This window comes from Molossus molossus, unplaced genomic scaffold (genome assembly GCF_014108415.1).
Source record: "Molossus molossus isolate mMolMol1 unplaced genomic scaffold, mMolMol1.p scaffold_m16_p_5, whole genome shotgun sequence".
NCBI lineage: Eukaryota > Metazoa > Chordata > Mammalia > Chiroptera > Molossidae > Molossus > Molossus molossus.
Window position 1 is genome coordinate 5,513,296 of NW_023425388.1, and position 19,831 is coordinate 5,533,126.

The 19,831-nt window shown below is 45.0% G+C and overlaps 1 protein-coding gene across 15 annotated transcripts in view; it reads right to left on the reverse strand.

The window, feature by feature from the left end:
• Positions 1-2,031: 2,031 nt before the first annotated feature.
• The window catches only part of TRAPPC10 (trafficking protein particle complex 10), a 91,528-nt gene continuing 73,728 nt past the window's right edge, over positions 2,032-19,831 (reverse strand). For 11 of the 15 annotated variants that reach the window (XM_036242478.1, XM_036242468.1, XM_036242473.1 and 8 more), the window contains 6 exons: positions 17,319-17,419; positions 15,375-15,501; positions 13,720-13,890; positions 8,176-8,353; positions 4,692-4,886; positions 2,033-4,421 (listed from right to left, as the gene is read on the reverse strand). In XM_036242478.1, the coding sequence (XP_036098371.1) occupies positions 4,183-4,421; positions 4,692-4,886; positions 8,176-8,353; positions 13,720-13,890; positions 15,375-15,501; positions 17,319-17,419 (1,011 nt within the window). In that variant the 3' untranslated portion in view covers positions 2,033-4,182. Of the gene's footprint in view, positions 4,422-4,691; positions 4,887-8,175; positions 8,354-13,719; positions 13,891-15,374; positions 15,502-17,318; positions 17,420-19,831 lie in introns of all 15 variants that reach the window. The other 4 variants (XM_036242467.1, XM_036242472.1, XM_036242481.1 and 1 more) reach the window with 3 other exon arrangements.

The following is a 19,831-nucleotide window of genomic DNA, read 5'->3' on the forward strand; positions in this document are numbered from 1 at the left end:
GTGCGTCACAGCGCCCCCAGGGGCCCGGAGGTGCGGAGCCGCCCGAAGCGGAGTCCCAGCCCCCAAGCACGCCTACGCCCCACCCCAAGGCGGAGCCTGAACTCTGGCCCGCCCCCGCCAGAACCTGCCTTCCACCCAGGCCCCGCCCATTCCCTGCCCGGAGCCAGAGCTGAGTCCCTAGCTCGGCCTAGTCCCAGCCCCAAAGCAGAGCCAGTCTCTCCTAGGCTCCGCCCACTCCCCGCCCCAAGGTGGAGCCTGAGCCCGCGGGCCCCACCCCCCGCCCTCCTGGAGTAGCGCACCTGCGCAGGGCGGGGCGCGTTCAGGGCGGCTTCGGTAGTCACAGGTTTGGGCCAGGCTCGTCCAGCAGGCCCGAGGAACCATTCATCCTCTAGGGAGGGTGAGAAGGTCCGATCCCGCGCTTGCTTAAACGTAATAGCTTTGGATTATGAAAGAACAGAAAGAACGAGGCTCTGAATAAATTGTAAACCACACTCTTCCGAAGAAATTGTATTACGATGCTACCAAACATCACAGAGGCAGTTACCTTGGAAAACGTTAGGCTGGTAGATGTTATCTACCAAAAAACCGAAACCTCTGAAACTCAACTGTCTTAGTTCGTGTGAGCTACAGGGTATTAAATTATGGGGGGAAAAAATCCCTAATGCTCCCCCCAAAGCGATTAATCTACACTCAGAGTCAGAAACAAGGTTCAGGCCCTGGCCAGTTTGGCTCAGCGGTTGGAGCGTCAGCCTGCGGTCCTGAGAGACCTGGGTTCGGTTCCCGCTAGGGGCGTGTACTTCGGTTGCAGTTTGTCCCCGGCCCTGGTTGGTCGTGCGGGTGGCAGCCGCTCGATGTGTCCCTTCACGACGATGTTTCTCTCTCTCTCTCTCTCTCTCTCTCTCTCTCTCTCTCTCTTCCTCTCTCTCCCTCCTGCTCTATCTGAACAAAAAATGGAAAAATGTCCTCGGGTGAGGATAAAAAAATTAAAAAAAAGAAACAAGGTTCAGGGAGAGAATACAAGACAATTATTTAACTCTGCACACTCAATTTTCACATCCCACAGCAAAAGAACGAAATTCAAATCAGCAGTTTCTTCTTAAAATGTGTATTTCAGAATTATAATGCTTACATTTTAAACAGTCTTAATACAATGGTTTTAGTCTAACAATATATTACAGAATGTGAAAAATGACTTTCATAATAAACCATGAAAATGGAATTAATACCTGCAGTGTCAAAGTCACCAACTTGTCACCTTTTCCAGTCACAGAATCCCAGCAAATTCTATTAACAATGCTTTCTGGTCTTATAGCTTGGTGTACAAGATGAATAAATTTAGAGAAAGAGGCATTTTCGTGAAAAATCAGACTTTAAAATCATGTAGGATTTATTTTAAAGATCACAGTTGACAATGAAACATATCAGCCTAGTTTGTTCTTTTATAAAAAGTATTTAACTTTCCATTTTATATACACACCTGGAGTGTTTAAATTCATTTTATAACAATCTCATTTTAAACACTAAAGAAAAACTGAACAGAAGCCTGTGTGTATTTTCTCTACTGGCCCTTTATGGGATATCTATACTCATCAACTAAGACTTACTAATTTAGGAATCCAACCCACTTCGGCCTATGCTGACAATGGAACTGTAGGTAGAAGTCATTTTCAGATTAAATACAACAATTTTGACATTAGAATCAGAAGTTATAATTTTTCCAATCATAGGAGACCCCATGAAATTCACCAAAATTATAACATTCTTTCTTTTCCTTTTGCTAATATTTACAATTCCACACATATTTGCAAAGTAGCTGCATATTGTTTTTTAGATGTACATTCGATATCTGGCTTCATAATTATTTAACAGCTGCTACATCTTTATCAACTAAACCAGCCTGTATCAAACCCATAAGCCTTGTTTTATTTTAAACACAACAAAAATCCAATTACAGCCTTTTAGTAGGAAAAAAAAAAAAAGATGATTTAGGTGACATTCTTCTTTTGTGTAAAAAAACAAAAAGAATGTTTTAAAAACAGAGGCATTCATGTTAACTTATATTACAAAAGATCTTTTGAGTAGTTAGGGTAAAAAAAAAATTAACCTATGAAAAATTTGATTTCATTAAATTTCCAGACAGTAAGAAACCATTACCACCATTAACATTTTGGTTTTCCCCTTCATATTTCTCCCCTCCAAATCTGTATAATTAGAGAATTTCATCGTGGGATTAGAACCCAGACACAAAGAGCAAACAGAAATAGGTTAACACTGAACCGCACTGCCCCTTCCAGAGGAAGACGGAAGCTCCATTACACATGGGGGGAGGGCTTGTCCCCTTGGCTCCGGGAATGAGCACTCGGATTAGAGCTTTTCTGACAGAATCAAATCTCGAAAGATCTCTTCATTCACAGGGCTTGGTAGATCTGTAGGACAATCATTAACTTTTACAATAAAACAAACTTATTTTAGAAATCCTAAACCATCATTAGATGCTGAAGATCTAATTTGCCTAAGCAGTTGACCAAGTTTATTAGTTTTAAACTGTTCATACGGAAGATAAATTTCTGGGAAGTTTAATTAAACACAAAACACTATCTTCTTCACATACTTCTCCAATATCTATAAATGAAAAGGACACGAGGGGGAAATCAATCACACCACCTTTATTTGTTGGCTGAGTTGATACAGACAACCTAGACAAGAGCGATGGTGACTGCTCTGTTGTGTATGCACCAATCTGACCTTCTTATCCCCATCCCACCTGCCTCTCTCAAGCAGGTGACCAGCCCCAACCAGTAGCAGCTGCAAAAGGCTCCCATTTCTGTAAGGCTCACACATTTGAGGTTATTCACATGAGGCCCCACCCTCACTTGCATTAATCTGTTCAAGTTCAATTCCGACCACTTTCCCAGTGAATTAAGAGTTCTCTATTTCATATGTACAAAAATACATCGCTTTGGAGAGCTGGAAAAGGTTTAATACATACAACACTTATTTACAAGCTGTGACTTTCACACCAATAAAAACAAACACGCATTTATTCTGTTCTTGATTTTTGGTGCAACTTATACATAAACATTACATCAGTTAGTCTGTACTTTAAAAATAATAAATCAACCATATGTACAATTAAATTTACAACCAAAAGCAAATTAATCCATTGGTACCGTATGACTGCAATTTAGTGGACCAGCAGAAAATATGCCAAGACTTTCATCCCTCCTACAGCCAGACTAGAAATTCACTGAAAGGACCCCCTCTAATCTTCACTTATATGGAACCTGTTAATTTCTAAGATTTAAGGTGCAAAAAAAATATTGATTATACAATTACAATTACATGTAAAGTCTTTAAGTTTAAAGGTGAGAGAAAATATAACATATTAACCCTCACATATATGATAATTAAAATAAATATATATTTAATTTCAAGTGCATATGATATTGAATCAACATTACGAGGGAAAAAGGTCCCAGAAACATTCACTCCTGAACTGCTTGAACACTGCACTGTTCCTTGGCCCTGCTCTAGTCTTCTCAAGTACCTTGAAAATGGCTCCAGCTGATGGGTGCTCCAGGTCGGCCCAGTCTGACATCCCAAGGCACAGAAGGGGTTGTTCCCCCTCACCCCTAAGCCCCACCCACCTGCCCTAAAAGGGTGTTTTTCTAGAAAAGCACGACTAGATGAGCTGAGGTAAAGGGCTGTTACCCTTTAGGAGACGGACAAATCCACCTGGTCCAGGAATTGCACAGCCGTGTGACCAGAAAGGCACACACGTGTCACTCTAAGACTGCAAGGCCTGCTGGTGTCTCCCTGGAAGACACGCGAGCCGCCATGAAGAGCCAGCAGACTGAAAGCTGTCCAGGTGAGAGACCCCCATAAAGAGCTTTCGTGAGCAGGGAGTGAGGGATAAGAAGTGGGCTCTGGGCCAGCACTGGAGGACACAGCACAGGGACAGGGAGATGAGAAAGTAACAAGGAACTTTACACCACTGACAACACAAAGTTAATGTTGGACTCTGCGGACCGGCTGCACAATGAAACACTCTGATGCTTGCGCAGCCAGGCAGAGTCCCCAGATCTGGTTAGAGCTAGAATGTTACAATGGAATAATCAAGTCAGGATCCCTTCAAGTGCATTCACACCAGGTCTGGGCATGTTAACCATGTCACCGGCGTGGTCATGTGACACTGACTTCAAGAACATGGTCGTCTTTGCTGGGGATGACCAGGATCTGCATGCCCGTGCTGGAGTTGAAGACCTGGCCGGGCGGCAGCGCCTGCAGCCGGGGCATAGGCAAGCCTTTGTGCTCGCTGCTGGCCGCCGAGTGCACGCTGCCCCTGCTCTTGATGCTGCTGCTGTCCGGCTGGTCATCCACATGCTTGTCCACCGACAGGCTATCATTTTCTATCCAGCTATCTACAAACACACAGGAAGTGAGACACAGGCCACACAGCCAAGAACCCTTACCTACCGTGGGGAGTAACAAGCCACCCAAGCCCACCTTCAGCGCAGCAGCATGTTAACTGAGGCACCCTCTTACAGGGAACCTAGCGCACGGGTCCTCCGAGGATGGAGTCCCAGAGCAGGAGCCTAAGGCTTGTAACCCTGACCAGGTTTGGGTGTTAGAGTCCACCCCCCGAGGAATGTCTGTGCTCAGCAGGCCTGCTCCCTGCACCGAGTCCTTACCAGCATCCAGTTGTGAGGAGTGTGCAGAGTGATGCGGGAGGTACTTGAACAGCCTGACGTCAGGAAGGGGCAGGTACCCCGCAAACAGGGGCATCACCTCCATGTGGACTCTGTGCGTGGCCTGAGCGACCACAGGCATGGAGATGACTCCAGAACTTTTCCCACACACTGCCCAGTTGCTACTGTTGTCGACCACTGAAACAAAGAGGGAAACACGGTTTCATCCCAGAGAAGGGCATGCATATTCATACCGAAGTAACACCATTAGTTTCACACTCAGAATAAAACCCCACACTGGGGCACATGTCTCTGTCTCTATTTTTTTTTTTTTAAGTTTTTGCTGTCATAGAAACCTCCATCTTTATTTTATTTTATTTTTTGTTAATCCTTACCTGAGGATATTTGCCATTGATTTTTAGAGAGAGTGCAAGGAAGGGAGGGAGAGAAAGAGAGAAACATTGATGTGAGAGACACATCGATTGCTGCCTCCTGAATGACCCCGACTGGGGCCGGGGATGGAACCTGCAACCCAGGTCCGTGCCCTTGACCGGAGTCAAACCTGTGACCCTTCAATCTGAAGGCCAATGCTCTAATTGCTGAGCCAAACTGGCCAGGGCTGTCTCCATGTCTTGTGACTGCACTTTCCAGTAAAACACACATGGTGTAGTAACCGAGACACATGGTGATGACCAGAGAAATCACTCTTCTCATCAATAAATGAACAAAGATTTGATTCTGATTGAAGTCGCCTTACAATCTGTGTGTGTGTGACAGTTTAAGAGCATGACTGCTTGGCTGCTAAAAGAGGATTGGGGACAGGACCAGGGTGGTGTCTTCTAAGTGGTGGCATCAGAGCAGATGGGTTGAATCCCAGCTGCCGCTCAGTCTAAATACACAGTAGGTGTTATTATTAACGCTAACTATAACACAACTGTGTGTAATCCAGAACAACTCAAACACCTAACAGAGCCGTCACTCCAAAGTACGTAGGACAGCATCCTTGTCCTCAAGAAGTAGATGACCTTGTAGAGGTCACAGCATCTGGGTCACCGAAAACAAAGCAAGAGCCCAGGAGCATGTGACTGCAAGTTCCATGAGCAGCAAAGGAGCCAAAGAGGACAGGCTTCCTGCAGATGGGGCACCTCTGAAGATGAGTGGTGCCAAGGACATGCAGAGTTGTGCCAAGGACATCTAGCATCCGGAGGGACACGCTGGAGCAGCAGTTTCCAGAGTGTGGTCCTCAGGGTAAGTCAAAGCCATTTTCACACTCCTGTCTTAAGTACACAAATTTTTATAACTTTGTGAAATGATTAGACTCACAAGAAGTTGCAAACAGCAGAGAGGCCCGTGTGCCCATCACCCACCTCCCCAGCCTCACTGTCTCCTGTGACGCAGGACATGGGCATTCTGCACAGCAGAGCCCTGGACTGCTGAGCTCGCCATAACTTCACCAGCTGTGGCTACTCAGTCTTGGGTTTTTGCAGACGTTTTCTTTAAATTCAATACTGTGAGCCTGTCACTTCAAGAAGTGGCCAATGATACAATCTGAAACTCTCATCAAAAATCAGAATTTTGGCCCTGGCCGGATTGGTTCAGCGGTTAGAGCGTTGGCCTGCGGTCCTGAGAGACCCGGGTTCGGTTCCCGCTAAGGGCACGTACCTCGGTTGCAGTTTGTCCCCGGCCCTGGTTGGTCGTGCGGGTGGCAGCCACTCGATGTGTTCCTTTCACATCGATGTTTCTCTCTCTCTCTCTCTGTTCCTCTCTCTCCCTCCCACTCTACCTGAACAAAAAATGGAAAAATGTCCTCGGGTGAGGATAAAAAAAAAAAAAAAAATCAGAATTTTGGAAAACTTGCACTTGCCACTGTGAGCTTGACAATGTCCCTCTAATTAGACCATCCTGATGAGCTCAGTGTCAGCTCATTACATTGTGTGAGTGTGTAATAAAAGGTGCCAACCTTGAGAAGATCTGCGTAACTCAGGAATCACGGTGCCTGAATGACCAGTGCTCAGTGCTACAAAGTGATGCCTGGGTAAAAGCCTTTCAAAATGCAAGACAGATAAAAGGATTTATAAAAATCCAGGATAAAAGGGTCATTCGTGTGAACTCAGATTCCAGGTATCTAGCCTGTAAACAGCTGCCACTTGTCAAGTTTTGATGTAGTATCAAAGCAGAATATCTAGTTATATGAAGACTATTAAAATATTCCTCGTGCCCTGGCCGGTTTGGCTCAGCGGTTAGAGCGTCAGCAGATGGTCCAGAGAGACCTGGGATCGGTTCCCGCTAAGGGCATGTATCTCGGTTGCAGTTTGTCCCCGACCCTGGATGGGTCATGCGGTGGCAGCCACTCGATGTGTCCCTTTCACATCGATGTTTCTCTCTTTCTCTCTTTCTCTTCCCCTCTCTCCCTCCCACTCTATCTGAACAAAAAAAAAAATTCCTTGTTTCCAACTACATAAATTCACAAGACTAGTTTCTTCAGGTACTTCGACTACTACCACCGCAGACTGAATGCAGCAGACTGTTACCACCGCAGACTGAATGCAGCAGACTGTTACCACCGCAGACTGAATGCAGCAGGCTGTTACCACCGCAGACTGAATGCAGCAGGCTGTTACCACCGCAGACTGAATGCAGCAGGCTGTTACCACCGCAGACTGAATGCAGCAGGCTGTTACCACCGCAGACTGAATGCAGCAGGCTGTTACCACCGCAGACTGAATGCAGCAGGCTGTTACCACCGCAGACTGAATGCAGCAGACTGTTACCACCGCAGACTGAATGCAGCAGACTGTTACCACTGCAGACTGAATGCAGAAAACTCAAATTACATCCAGAAAGCTCGAAATTAAAGAGATTTGAAAAAATAAAAACAATGTAATTGTTCTTGCTACTTTTTATTGTTTTGGAAAACAATTCTGTTATTTTAAGTAAGTAAATAAATTGGCACCTCAATTGTTTTTTAGAGAATAAAGAGTCCTGACACCCAAAACTATGACCTGCTCCTGAAGGAGCCAGGCCCTGGAGAAGGAGGGCTGTGAAGGGGTGTGCTGGGCACGTGGGGGTTACCGTGGGGATGGGGAAGCGCGGAAATGGGATGAGAGGAGGCTGGAGGGAAAGGGCAGAAGCTATGATTGAAGGACACGGGCCTGCTAAGCCACGCGGTTTGGCCTCTGCTTCAAGGATGATGCAGAGACCCTGACCCGCAGTGGAAAGGAAAGGGCAGCTCCAAGTGCCACCGCGTGCTCAGCTGGAGCCTGACAACTGCTGACCATCCCTGTTGGAAGAATGACTCCGTAACTACCAAGTTCAGCTTCCTGCGGACCGAGGACCACATTATATAATGAAACATTCAATGAGATCTTTTAAATTCCAGAATGGAACACTCTCTTCAGACCAGGAACACTACACTTTGTGAGAGAGAGAGCAGTCACTTATGCTGGATCAGCATGACAGTTAGGAAAACAGCAACCTCTCCACCTACCTTCGTACATAAGCTTGGTTGAAAAATACTCGTCGGATTCTGTGAGCGCTTCGTCCTTGTCCACCTCCAGGAGGTCCGAAAGGCGCGTGATGGACACCTCCAGGGCGCAGAGCGAGCCTGTCCTACAGAGGTCCGTGCCCGCAGGGGGCGAAATTGCAGCTTGCACATTATATAACGTCTGGGCAAGAAAGGGGGAGAGAAGGAAAAAGGCCGTGTGTGACACTGAAGACAGATCTGAAGACACTCTGTGAGGCAGACAAGGCGCGCCCAGACGTGGAAGAGCACGGAGGATCTGTCTGCCCAGCCTGTCTGCCCAGCCGCTGTGCCCACGCGCCAGCAGGGCGGCTGCGCTTCCTCGGAACGACTCCATGGCGGGGAGTCGTGCTGCGTCGAATGGGAAGGTCTTCGAGAACGCACAGCAGCACTGCACAGTGACTCTCTGTGCCTGTCACCCGGATTCCAGATCATCAACACTGTTCACTTGCTTCTTCATCTATCCGTCTACACTGATATATTTGCTTGGGGTATTTCTGAGCAAATTCCAGACAACCTGTCATTTCACCTGTGTACACTTTAGTATGTATTACTGAAAACATGGCATTTTCTTACCAAAACATAATGCCATTATCATGACTAGTGAAATTAACATTAATTCCTTGGGATGAGCCAATATCAAGTCCATGACCAACGTTCTCCACAAAGTTTCCTTCTCCATGACGAGTTTATCTGATAGTCATGCCCATTCCCACTAGCCCAGCATTTCCTTCTCCACGAGGACTTTATCTGATAGTCATGCCCATTCCCACTCGCCCAGCATTTCCTTCTCCACGAGGAGTTTATCTGATAGTCATGCCCATTCCCACTCGCCCAGCATTTCCTTCTCCACGAGGAGTTTATCTGATAGTCATGCCCATTCCCACTCTCCCAGCATTTCCTTCTCCACGAGGAGTTTATCTGATAGTCATGCCCATTCCCACTCGCCCAGCATTTCCTTCTCCACGAGGAGTTTTTCTGATAGTCATGCCCATTCCCACTCGCCCAGCACTTGCTTGCCCCCAGGACAAAGCCCCAGAGCCTGCACAGGGAAACACCCACCCGCCACACCGCCCATTCTGCTTGCAAAGGAGTCTCCTTTCTTTCTTTCAGGACACACTACTATAGCTGAGCTACTCGGTAGTAGTGCTGCCTCACCTTCCCTACTGCTTGGGCCAGTGGGGCCCTAAACTAACACTGGTCCCTCGTGCAAGCCATGCCCTAGGTAACAGCCCAGAGTCACAAGCAAACGTAAGTCCTGACACACTTTCTCCAGTACCCTGAGACCCAACATCTCCCCCTGCCTCCCAGGGCCTTCCCCTATGTGCCCCTTAGGTAAGACCCTGTGGGGCTAACCCAAACCTGCTCTTTGGGTTGGAATTGACCAACCCAGCCCTAGTCAAGGAACCCCGCAGCACTCCGCCATAGACCCTAATGAAGGCCTGGTCGCAGGTCCTGCCTCTCTCTGTCTGTCTGCCTGGACCTCCCGTGGGGCCCCTGCAGGTTTCCCAGGTCCCTCCTCCAGGACCGGTGAGTAACAAACTCTCTATTTCAGTTCCCCTTGTGGTCTACTGCTGAACCACAGCTCGTCACCCAGCAACCTGTGCTCCACTTACTAAGTGTTAATTTACCAAAGTTATAACAGATATATACAGTAATTACAGTGTAACTTGATTTAAAGTGTTCTGTCTGTATTATAAAATGTTCAAAGAAGAAAGATTTGAGTATTTAAAAAAGCTACTGCCAAGACAAGACATTCTTTCTGGGAGCTAACGAGGCTGAGCAGCAATCCTTGATGGGCCTCCATCTGAGATTTTCCTGTCAAGCACCAATCACGGCTGACTGGGGACGGGACAGACTAGTACCGATCGGAAGGGGGCTGCGCCGGGATTTCTGCAGCTCCGGGCTGGACGTAAAAGATGCCTGCACGTGCAGGTGCAGAGGGCCCGCGCCCGGGCAGTAAGGACGCACGTCTGTGTCCTGGAGGGTGCAGCAGTGGCAGGCAGATGGTGTGCTGCGCAGCGGGGGGTACCACTGCAGAGCTGCCGAGAAGTCTCCCGGCCAGGAGGCTCACGGAAGCACACGGGCTGGGCGTCTCTGAGCGAGCGAGGCAGAGCGGAACTTGGCGCAGAGCTTGGAAGAGCAGTTAGAGTGATGAAGGTGAGCATGCTCCCAGGTGCTGTCCTCGAGCACCGCTCTTTGGCTGCACGTGGGACAGAGGACAGGACTGTGAAATAGCAGTGAGGTGCCAAACAGTAGCTGCTGAGGCTTTAGGGACAGTGTTAGAGTTTATTTCTTCAGCGGCTTATTTCTAAATAAATCTAATAAGCCTCTGAAGAAATAAACTCTAATATTTATGGCCAACTGATTTTCAACAAGGGTGCTAAGACCAGCCAATGAGGGAAGAACAGTGTTTTCAACAAATGGTATCGGGACACCTGAATAACATGGAAAGAATGCATGTGCCCTTGCTTGTCACCATCCACAAAGGTTAACTCAAAATCAATCACAGACCTACATGTAAGAGCTAAAACTATAAAACTCTTAGAAGAAAACATGAAGGAAATCTCTTTGACCTTGGAATAAGCCATGATTTCTTAGATTCTATACCAAAAGTACAAAAACATGAGAGAGATTGGTAAGTTGGACTTCATCAAAATTAAAGCTTTGTGTTTCAAAGGACAGCATCAGGAAAGTGAAACTGCAACCCACCAAGTGAAAGATAAAGGACCGATATCTAGAATATGTAAAGAGCTTTTACAACTCAGTAATAAAAAGATAACCTTATAAAAATAATGAGCAAAGGACGTGAATAGACATTTCTCCAAAGAAGACATATACATGGCCAATAAGCACATGAAAGATGCTTAACATCATTAGCCCTTAGAGAAACACGAATCAAAACCACAAGGTCCTGCCCTGGCCAGTTTGGCTCAGCGGTTAGAGCGTCGGCCTGCGGTCCGGAGAGACCCGGGTTCAGTTCCCGCTAAGGGCACGTACCTCGGTTGCAGTTTGTCCCCGGCCCTGGTTGGTCGTGCGGGTGGCAGCCACTCGATGTGTCCCTTCACGTCGATGTTTCTCTCTCTCTCTCCCTTCCTCTCTCTCCCTCCCACTCTATCTGTACAAAAAATGGAAAAATATCCTCGGGTGGGGATAAAAAAAAAAAGCAAAACCACAAGGTCCCACTTCACACCCACTGCGATGTTTACGTGAACACAGACAACAAAAACAAGTGTTGGTGAGGATGTGGAGACTGGAACCCTCGCTTGCTGCCAGTGGAAATGTAAAGTGATGTCTCTTTGCAGAACAGTTTAGCGGATCCTCTAAAAGTTGAACAGAGTTACCAAATGACCCAGCAACTCCACCTAGGTATGTACCCAAGAAAGCTGAATACATTAGTACACATAAAAACGTACACAATGATTTTCATAGCATTATTATTCACAGTTGCCCCAAAATGGAACAACTCAGTCTGTGGCTATCTAGCCACTGATAACTGAAAACAAAATGTGGTCTATCCAAACTGGAATATTATTCTGCCATAAAAAGGAATGAAGTTCTGATCCTGCCACAAAATGAATAAACCTTGGAATAAACGTGGAATAAACATTATTCCACGTGAGGAAAGCCAGGCACAAGAAGATCCACACACAGAATGATCCCATTTATATGAACTGCTCAGAACGGGCAAACCCACAGACAGATAGATCTGCCTTTAGGCTGTGACTGTCTGGGGATGAGAGGGCGGAATGGGGAACATGGTTTCTTTTTGGAATGATGAAGGTGTTCTACAGTTAGACTATGGTAATGGCCGCACCACTGTCAATGTACTACAATCGTCAAACTATACCCTTTAAATGGGTGAACTTCAGGGCATATCAATTATATCTCAATAAAGCCTTTTGAAAAATGGCATCCATATATCTGCTCCTAAGAATATCAGTTTTTCTCTGGCTTTTTTACTCAGCTTGTACAGTTCTAAAGGAAAAATTTTCTATAGTCTTCATTTGAAGAGGGAGCAAAGAGATAGAAGTACCAGTGAAAACTACTAACTGCTTAATAATCACCTATAGTAAGCAAACCAGATGAAATTTCTGCAGACTCTACCATGTGAATGATTTAATGTTCAGCTGTTATTAACACATCAAAAAGGTACCTTTTTGTACTACAAAAAGATAATTATGCTAGTGATCAGGTTTAACACTAAAGCTAATACGGAGTTAAATAAAACAGAAGGGTCAAAACAGTCTCGGTCAGAAGAAGGTACTGACAAGACTGCTAACATCAAGAGCTGTCAACACAAACACTTTCTCAAAATGTTGTTTGACAATTTCAGTAGTAAAGAGAAGAAAAAGAAATCACAGAATTGCGTACAGTTGACTCTTGAAAAATACAGGTTTGAGCTGTGCAGGCTGGCTTATACAGAGATTTTTTTAAAAATAAATACTGTAAATATATTTTCGTTTCCTTATGATTTTGATAACATTTCTTTTCTCTAGCTTACTTTATTGCAAAAATACAGTATGTTAACATAACATACAAAATATGTGTTAATCATGTATTTATGTTATCGGTAAGGTCAACAGTTGGCTATTGGTAGGTAAGTTTGGGGGGAATCAAAAGTTGTATGTGGATCTTCAACTTCATGGGGGTAGGTGCCCCTAACCCCCCTGAGATGTTTAGGGTAAACTGTATTTTCGTTTTCGTGCACCTAACACAAAATCCAATAATCTCATTAAAGAAGAAGAAAAAACAACTATCTACTCACCTAGCTCCAGGCTAGTTTTAGCTCCATGCACAAGTTATTATTTATTTATCCTCACCCGAGGACATTTTTTCATTTTTTGTTCAGACAGAGCAGGAGGGAGAGAGAGGAAGAGAGAGAGAAACATCGACGTGAAAGGGACACAACGAGTGGCTGCCACCCACACAACCCAACCAGGGCCGGGGACAAACTGCAACAGAGGTACATGCCCTTAGAGGGAACCGAACCCGGGTCTCTCTGGACCGCAGGCCGACGCTCTAACCACTGAGCCAAACCGGCCAGGGCTCTCCATGCACAAGTTATAAGAAAATCTTCCCAATATTAATTAAACCTCTATGATATTTTCAGTTTTTCTTTTAGAAAACTAGAGACATGTCTTTATAACACAACTCCCCTGTGTAGCAGCTAATGACCAAGATGAACAGACTCTGAGTAGTAATTCCAGGACATCACCACCTCGACTAAGGAAAAGGAGGGAGCAGCAGCACGCCTTTGGTCTCTACAGTCACAACACTCATCTGAAGCCGCCAGCAAGAGTGCATGGGCACCAACACGTCACATGAAAGGGCCTGGGTTCAAATACAGTCAGTCAGTGATTTAACTACCCCAAGTTTTTAACTACTTTCCTTGACCTGTTGCTTCACTATATTGAAAGATCTTTTTTGATTTTTTTAGATTATAAAGCATATGATATCACCTTCCATTTTCCCACTCCACACCCCGCCAAAAAATAATACAATACATACAAAAAAGTTTTCCACTTGAAATTCATAAGTATAGGGCTTTAAGGAGATAGACAGCCGTTCTTCAGACGCTGGGTGGAATCCCACGGAGAACTGACCACGCAGCGAAGGGGGAGGCTCCCGTGTCCACGTCAGCTCCCAGACAAAGAACACTGACTGCTGGCTGCAGATGTGCTGCAAGAGAGTCGGCTGTCATTGCAGAGGGACAAAGCCACACTGTGTCAACAATGCACACACACACACAGGGACAAAGCCACACTCCATCAGCAATGCATGCGCGCGCACGCACACACACCGCACACGCACACACAGAGGGACAAAGCCACACTGTGTCAACAATGCACACACACACACAGGGACAAAGCCACACTCCATCAGCAATGCATGCGCGCGCACGCACACACACACCGCACACGCACACACAGAGGGACAAAGCCATATGCCGCTCAAGATTCACCTCCGGCCAAGGGAACGAGGGTCAGATGAAGAAGCGGTCCCACAGAGCCCAGCTCCTGACAGCCTAGCATGTGCTGTGCTAAGACCTGCACCCCACCACTGCCCCTGCTCCTCCTGCCTGTCCTTGCCCCAGGAACAGGCTGGGCAAAGTTGGTAAAAAGGTTTAAATTTTTTAAAATATTCTTTTCTTTAATGATTTTAGAGAGAGGAAGGGGGAGGGAGAGAGAGATAGAAACATCAGTGAGAGAGAACATCAACTAGCTGCCTCCTGCATGCCCCCCACTGGGGATTTGGCCCACAACCTGGGCCTGTGCCCTGACCGGGAATCGAATGGGCAACCTCTTGGTGCATGGGTCGACACTCAACTACTGAGCCACACCCACCGGGCAAAAGGTTTAAATTTTTCAAGATTTCATAAACTTTATGGCATAGGAGATTAGAATGTTTATTAGTATATAGTATCACACACATTTCCAAAACAGGAAATGCATCAACCAATTAAAAAGGAAATCTACAACCATGTCAATTACTTTGTATTCAACATTAAGTTAAATGAGGAACCAGCGCCACCTCATGGATAAAGTCTATATCTGCAGCACAGCCGCAGACGGATAGCATCTGAAATGGGTCAGTTAATTGGGAAAAATCCTTTGAAAATGCTAAAGATCAGACACCCATTAAGAAAACCTTTGCTCTTCTAAGCACTCAGCATTTACTGTCTAAAAACACATGTGACAAATGAACATGAAAAGCAAGGTCGGATTCAGCCAGGCAGTGTGAACATGAGTATGACCCTCTGCACCTCCTCTGATTCTTCCTAGGCTGCAGGCAAGGCATTTAATGACAGGCCAAACGAACAGCCACCATTCCCTGTCCACATGAGACTAGAATAAGCTTGAAATTACATAAATCTGCGTAGGGTAGGACAAGTATAAGATTAACTCTTCTAATGAGACAGTATCAAGCCATTTCCTAACCTCTCCACTGTACCACTGGCCCACTGGGGTGGATGTGCGCACCGTGGCACAAAGCTGTGGTTCGGAGCAGTCTCACGTGCACACGCGCTACTGAGCACACACGTCCTTCTCCGTGTGGAAAGGCTGCATCTGTTCTGTCCACTGAAACGGCACAGGCGGCTCGGGCACTGTCCACGTGCTCTCCTGTGTTCTGCTGAGTTACGCTCAGTTATAGAAGATGGTTACCTGCTGGGATTTTGTGTTCAACGGTAGTAGCTGCAGGTCAGTACTATCCCCGGTGTCTACAAGGTCACCATCTGACAGGTGAAAGTCAAGTTCCGACAGATTCTGGACACAAACTTGAATATATTTCCTAAAGCAAAAAAACAAAAATATGACTTTGACATTTAAGAACTCTAAGAAATATACTTTGGCTTTGTTAAAAAGACCATCTCTGGGGAATAAAAAGAGTGACAGTAAAATAAATAAGAACTAGTTGTTACATATATTCCTACTTTTGATTTCACATGTAAAAGGGTCAGAAAATATAACTCTAAGTGAGCTATTTCTGAGGAAAAATGGATCAAAGAACATTCTGATTCTGATACAGTATTACTACATGATTATACAAAAGAGTTCCCTAAACATGTGTCACAGGAAAGAGTAGCAATCATAAGTAATAATTACTCACTGAGAAACTAAGTACTAAGGATTCACTTTGTTTCTGTTACATGTAAAGAGGAGTTTTAAAAAGCCGGTTTTTAAAGCAACTCAGGTTCTGTTTAAAACTATTGATTTTTTTTTAATGAAGAATTTGCATATTTTATTATTAAACACCTTGTTTTTCTGTAAGGCTACTGCTTCACCATATAAAAATAGCACCAGCAAACTCAGTGTACTGCAAAATTAAGATAGTATTGTTTGTCATCTGACACTGTAACAACTAACAAAAACTCTTCTCCGCTGGTAGTCATTTCTAGTGGAAGGATCATTAAATATTTTGACCCAAATCCAGAGAGTAATGTAAGCAAGTTACAATATTGTATAAGGTTTAAGACAACAATGTTATCCTTGAAATACATAATTTTTATAACTAGGTTTTACCACAGATAATTTCAGGAATTCTGAATATTATAACAATAGTCTAACCTAAAAATCATAGGGTGTTGTGAAAAGGATGCAGATTGTGTTTGTTTGCAATCATTAGAAAGTTAAGGGGTATTTTCTTCTAATAGCATTGTCGTAGTTTCTTTTCCCATAGTATTCCTAAAAGTTCCTATCTTCTATTCACATTAATTTAGACAACTATGCTGGATGAAGTTGTTTCGTGCTACTTTATTTAGGGGGTTCCATTTTCACTCCCCAGTAGACTTCATATATTTCTCATGCTTCTTCACTCATTGGTTCATCTAGTTCTGAAGCATTACTCAGTGTCATCCTGATCAGCCAACGATCATGACAAAATCTGTTGACAAGTCTTGGACTTTGTGCAAGAGCTTCAATAATTTCAGTTACTTCTGATAGAGGAGAATCGAGTTCACTAGCAGCTTTCACACTTTCCAAAGCACCAAACTCATCTTGCTTGTTCAATTTTGTCCCAATTTCAGGCAGACTATGATAAACAACATTTCCCAAAGCTTCCTGTGCAAAATTGCTGATTCCCACTATTCCAGTTCCATTTTCTGTTGTTTTCCATTGCTTCTCTGTGAATTTACACACAGACAGCAGCCTGGGGCCAGTGCACAGTATGAGGACAACACCTGGGTTACCTGACCTACAGTTTCAGCAGTGCTGAGGTTGAAAAGGCCTGCTCTAGATGTAACTAGTGGTTCTGGGGGAACTAGTTTAACAAACCCTTGAGGATGTGACCAGGAAAACGCAGAATGGCGAACCTTCCAGAGGACAGCTGATCCACGTTTGTCACTAGGTCGTGGGCTTGAAGAACAAGGGAAGGAGGGTAAAGGGATCTGATAATCACATGGGGACTTGGTTGAATCCCATATCCCACAAACCAGCTGTGCAGAGTCATTCCTGAGACAGCTGGGGAGACCGAGGTCCAGAGTAGGTGCTGTAGTGGACAATGGCATCATGGTCATGTAAGAAAACACGCTCAAGGCCAACAAGGCCAAGCTCTGAACAGCAAGGGTCTCTGTGTCAAAGAGGCTGGGACAGGAGCAGGGCCAACCTTACCGTGTCCCAGCTGACAGCACAGCATGTGTGGTCCTAAAAGGCACGCTGAATGTCAGTGCGATGACAGTGGAGTAGATGGACCACGGGCACTCGATGGACACCTGAGGAGAAACAGAGGGACACCCATTCAGACTACTCACCTGCAGCACAGCCACCGCCACCATCCACTCAAGTCTGCGGTAGCTGTCAATTTCCTAGACACCTGATGGCTTTTCAATTCCGTATTCTGAAGAAAAATCCCATTAAACATATCACAAACATAGAAGACACAAAGCTTCATACACAGTCAAGAAAAATAGATGTGGGAGCAGCAAAACGTCCAGGAGTCACCAGAATGGTCTCACTGACTGCGGAGCAGAGGCCACAGCAAGCAGCACAAATCCCACCTCGCTAACCTCGCACAGGTGGCCATGATGCCAAGCGGCTCTTTAACTGTGCAGGAGGTTATGACAAAAGTGCTTTTAATCACTTATGTCCAGATGACACTAATCAGTCACTATTACAAAATTAAATAAATTATCCAAACACTTAATCCACATGACTCTGAATGCATTAAAAAACAATCAATTTGAGGGTACAGTGTGGACAAAGCAATTAATTCCTGTAAGGGCAGAAACCGGGCCTCAAGCTTCGATTTATTTCCCACATGTAACAAACATATATACTAAGTATGGAAACTCACTCATTCAACATGACTATATGCTCTTTTTTTCTTAAATCTTCACCCAAGGATATTTTCCTATTTATCTTCAGATAGAGAGGGAAGAAGGGTAGGAGGGAGGGAGAGAGAGAGAAACATCAATGTCAGAGAGACACATCAACTGGGTTGCCTCCCGCACGACCCCGACCAGGGCCAGGGAAGAACCGCAACCAAGCTAAGTGTCCTTGACCGGAATTCAACCTGCAACTCATTGGTCCGCGAGCCGAAGCTCTAACCGCTGAGCAAACCTGCCAGGATGACTACATGTTCTTAATTGAAATAAATATCACCTTTGTCTCCTGAATTCTGTATCAGGTGAGGGAAAAAAAATTTCAAGGACTGAAAAATAAAAACATTATTCTTTAGGTGGTGACTGGTCTGATATTCTATGCCATTATCTCTTTGAAATGATTGCATTTCTTAGCCTTTTGTGCATACACTTTAAAAAATCTAGAATTTAGCCCTGGCCGGTTTGGCTCAGCGGTTGGAGCGTCGGCCTGCGGTCCAGAGAGACCCGGGTTCAGTTCCCGCTAAGGGCACGTACCTCGGTTGCAGTTTGTCCCCGGCCCTGGTTGGTCGTGCGGGTGGCAGCCACTCGATGTGTCCCTTTCACATCGATGTTGCTCTCTCTCTCTCTTCCTCTCTCTCCCTCCCGCTCTATCTGAACAAAAAATGGAAAAATGTCCTCGGGTGAGGATAAAAAATTTAAAAAAAATCTAGAATTTAAGCTCAAACAAAAAAAGATTTCACACATTTCTCCCATCTATAACCACCACTCTGTTCTCTGTATCCACAAGGTTTTGTTTTGTTTTTTAGATTCCATATTTAAGAGAGATGATGCAGTATTTGCCTTTCTCTCTCCGACTTATTTCACTTAGCATAATACCACCAAGATCCACCCACGTTGCTGCATATAGTAAGATTTCATTCCTTTTATGGCTGAATAATATTCCACGGTGGGTGTGCGTGTGTCAGTTCTTTATCCATTCATTCACAGATAGACACTTAGGTTACTTCCATAGCTTGGCTATTATAAATAATGCTGCGCCCAGCCAGTATGTCTCAGTGGTTGGGTGTCAACCCATGCACCAAGAGGTCGCCAGTTCAATTCCCAGTCAGGGCACATGCCCAGATTGTGGATCAGATCCCCAGTGGGGGCATGAAGGAGGTGGCCAACCAATGTTCTCTCTCATCAATGTTTCTATCTCTCTCTCCCTCTCCCTTCCTCTCTCTCTAAAAATCAATACAGAAAATAAATAAAGAATGCTGCAATGAACACGGGGGTACATCTCTTCAAATTAGTGTTGTTGTTTTTCTTCATACAAATATTTAGAAGTGGGATTGCTAGATCATATGGTAGTTAGAGTTTTATTTAAAGATTTTTAATTGATTTTTAGAGAGAGAGGGAGAGGGAGAGAAACATCAATGTGAGAACAAAACATCCACTAGCTGCCTCCTGCATGCCCCCTACCAGGGATCAAGCCTGCAACCTTTCAGCGCATAGACAATGCCCAACCAACTGAGCCACACATGGCCAGGGTGGTAGCTATAATTTTACTTTCTTGAGAAACTTCCATATTGTTTTCCATAGTGGCTACAACAAATTACGACCCCACCAATGGTGCACGAGGGTTCCCTTTTTTCCACACACTCACCAACAACACGTTATTTCTTGACTTTTTGATAATAGCCATTCCGACAGGTGTTAGGTGCTATCTCATTGTGGTTTTTACTGAATTTCCCTGATGATTAATAGTTTAGCATTTTTTCATGCGTCTGTTGGTCATCTGTATGTCCTCTTTGGAAAAATATC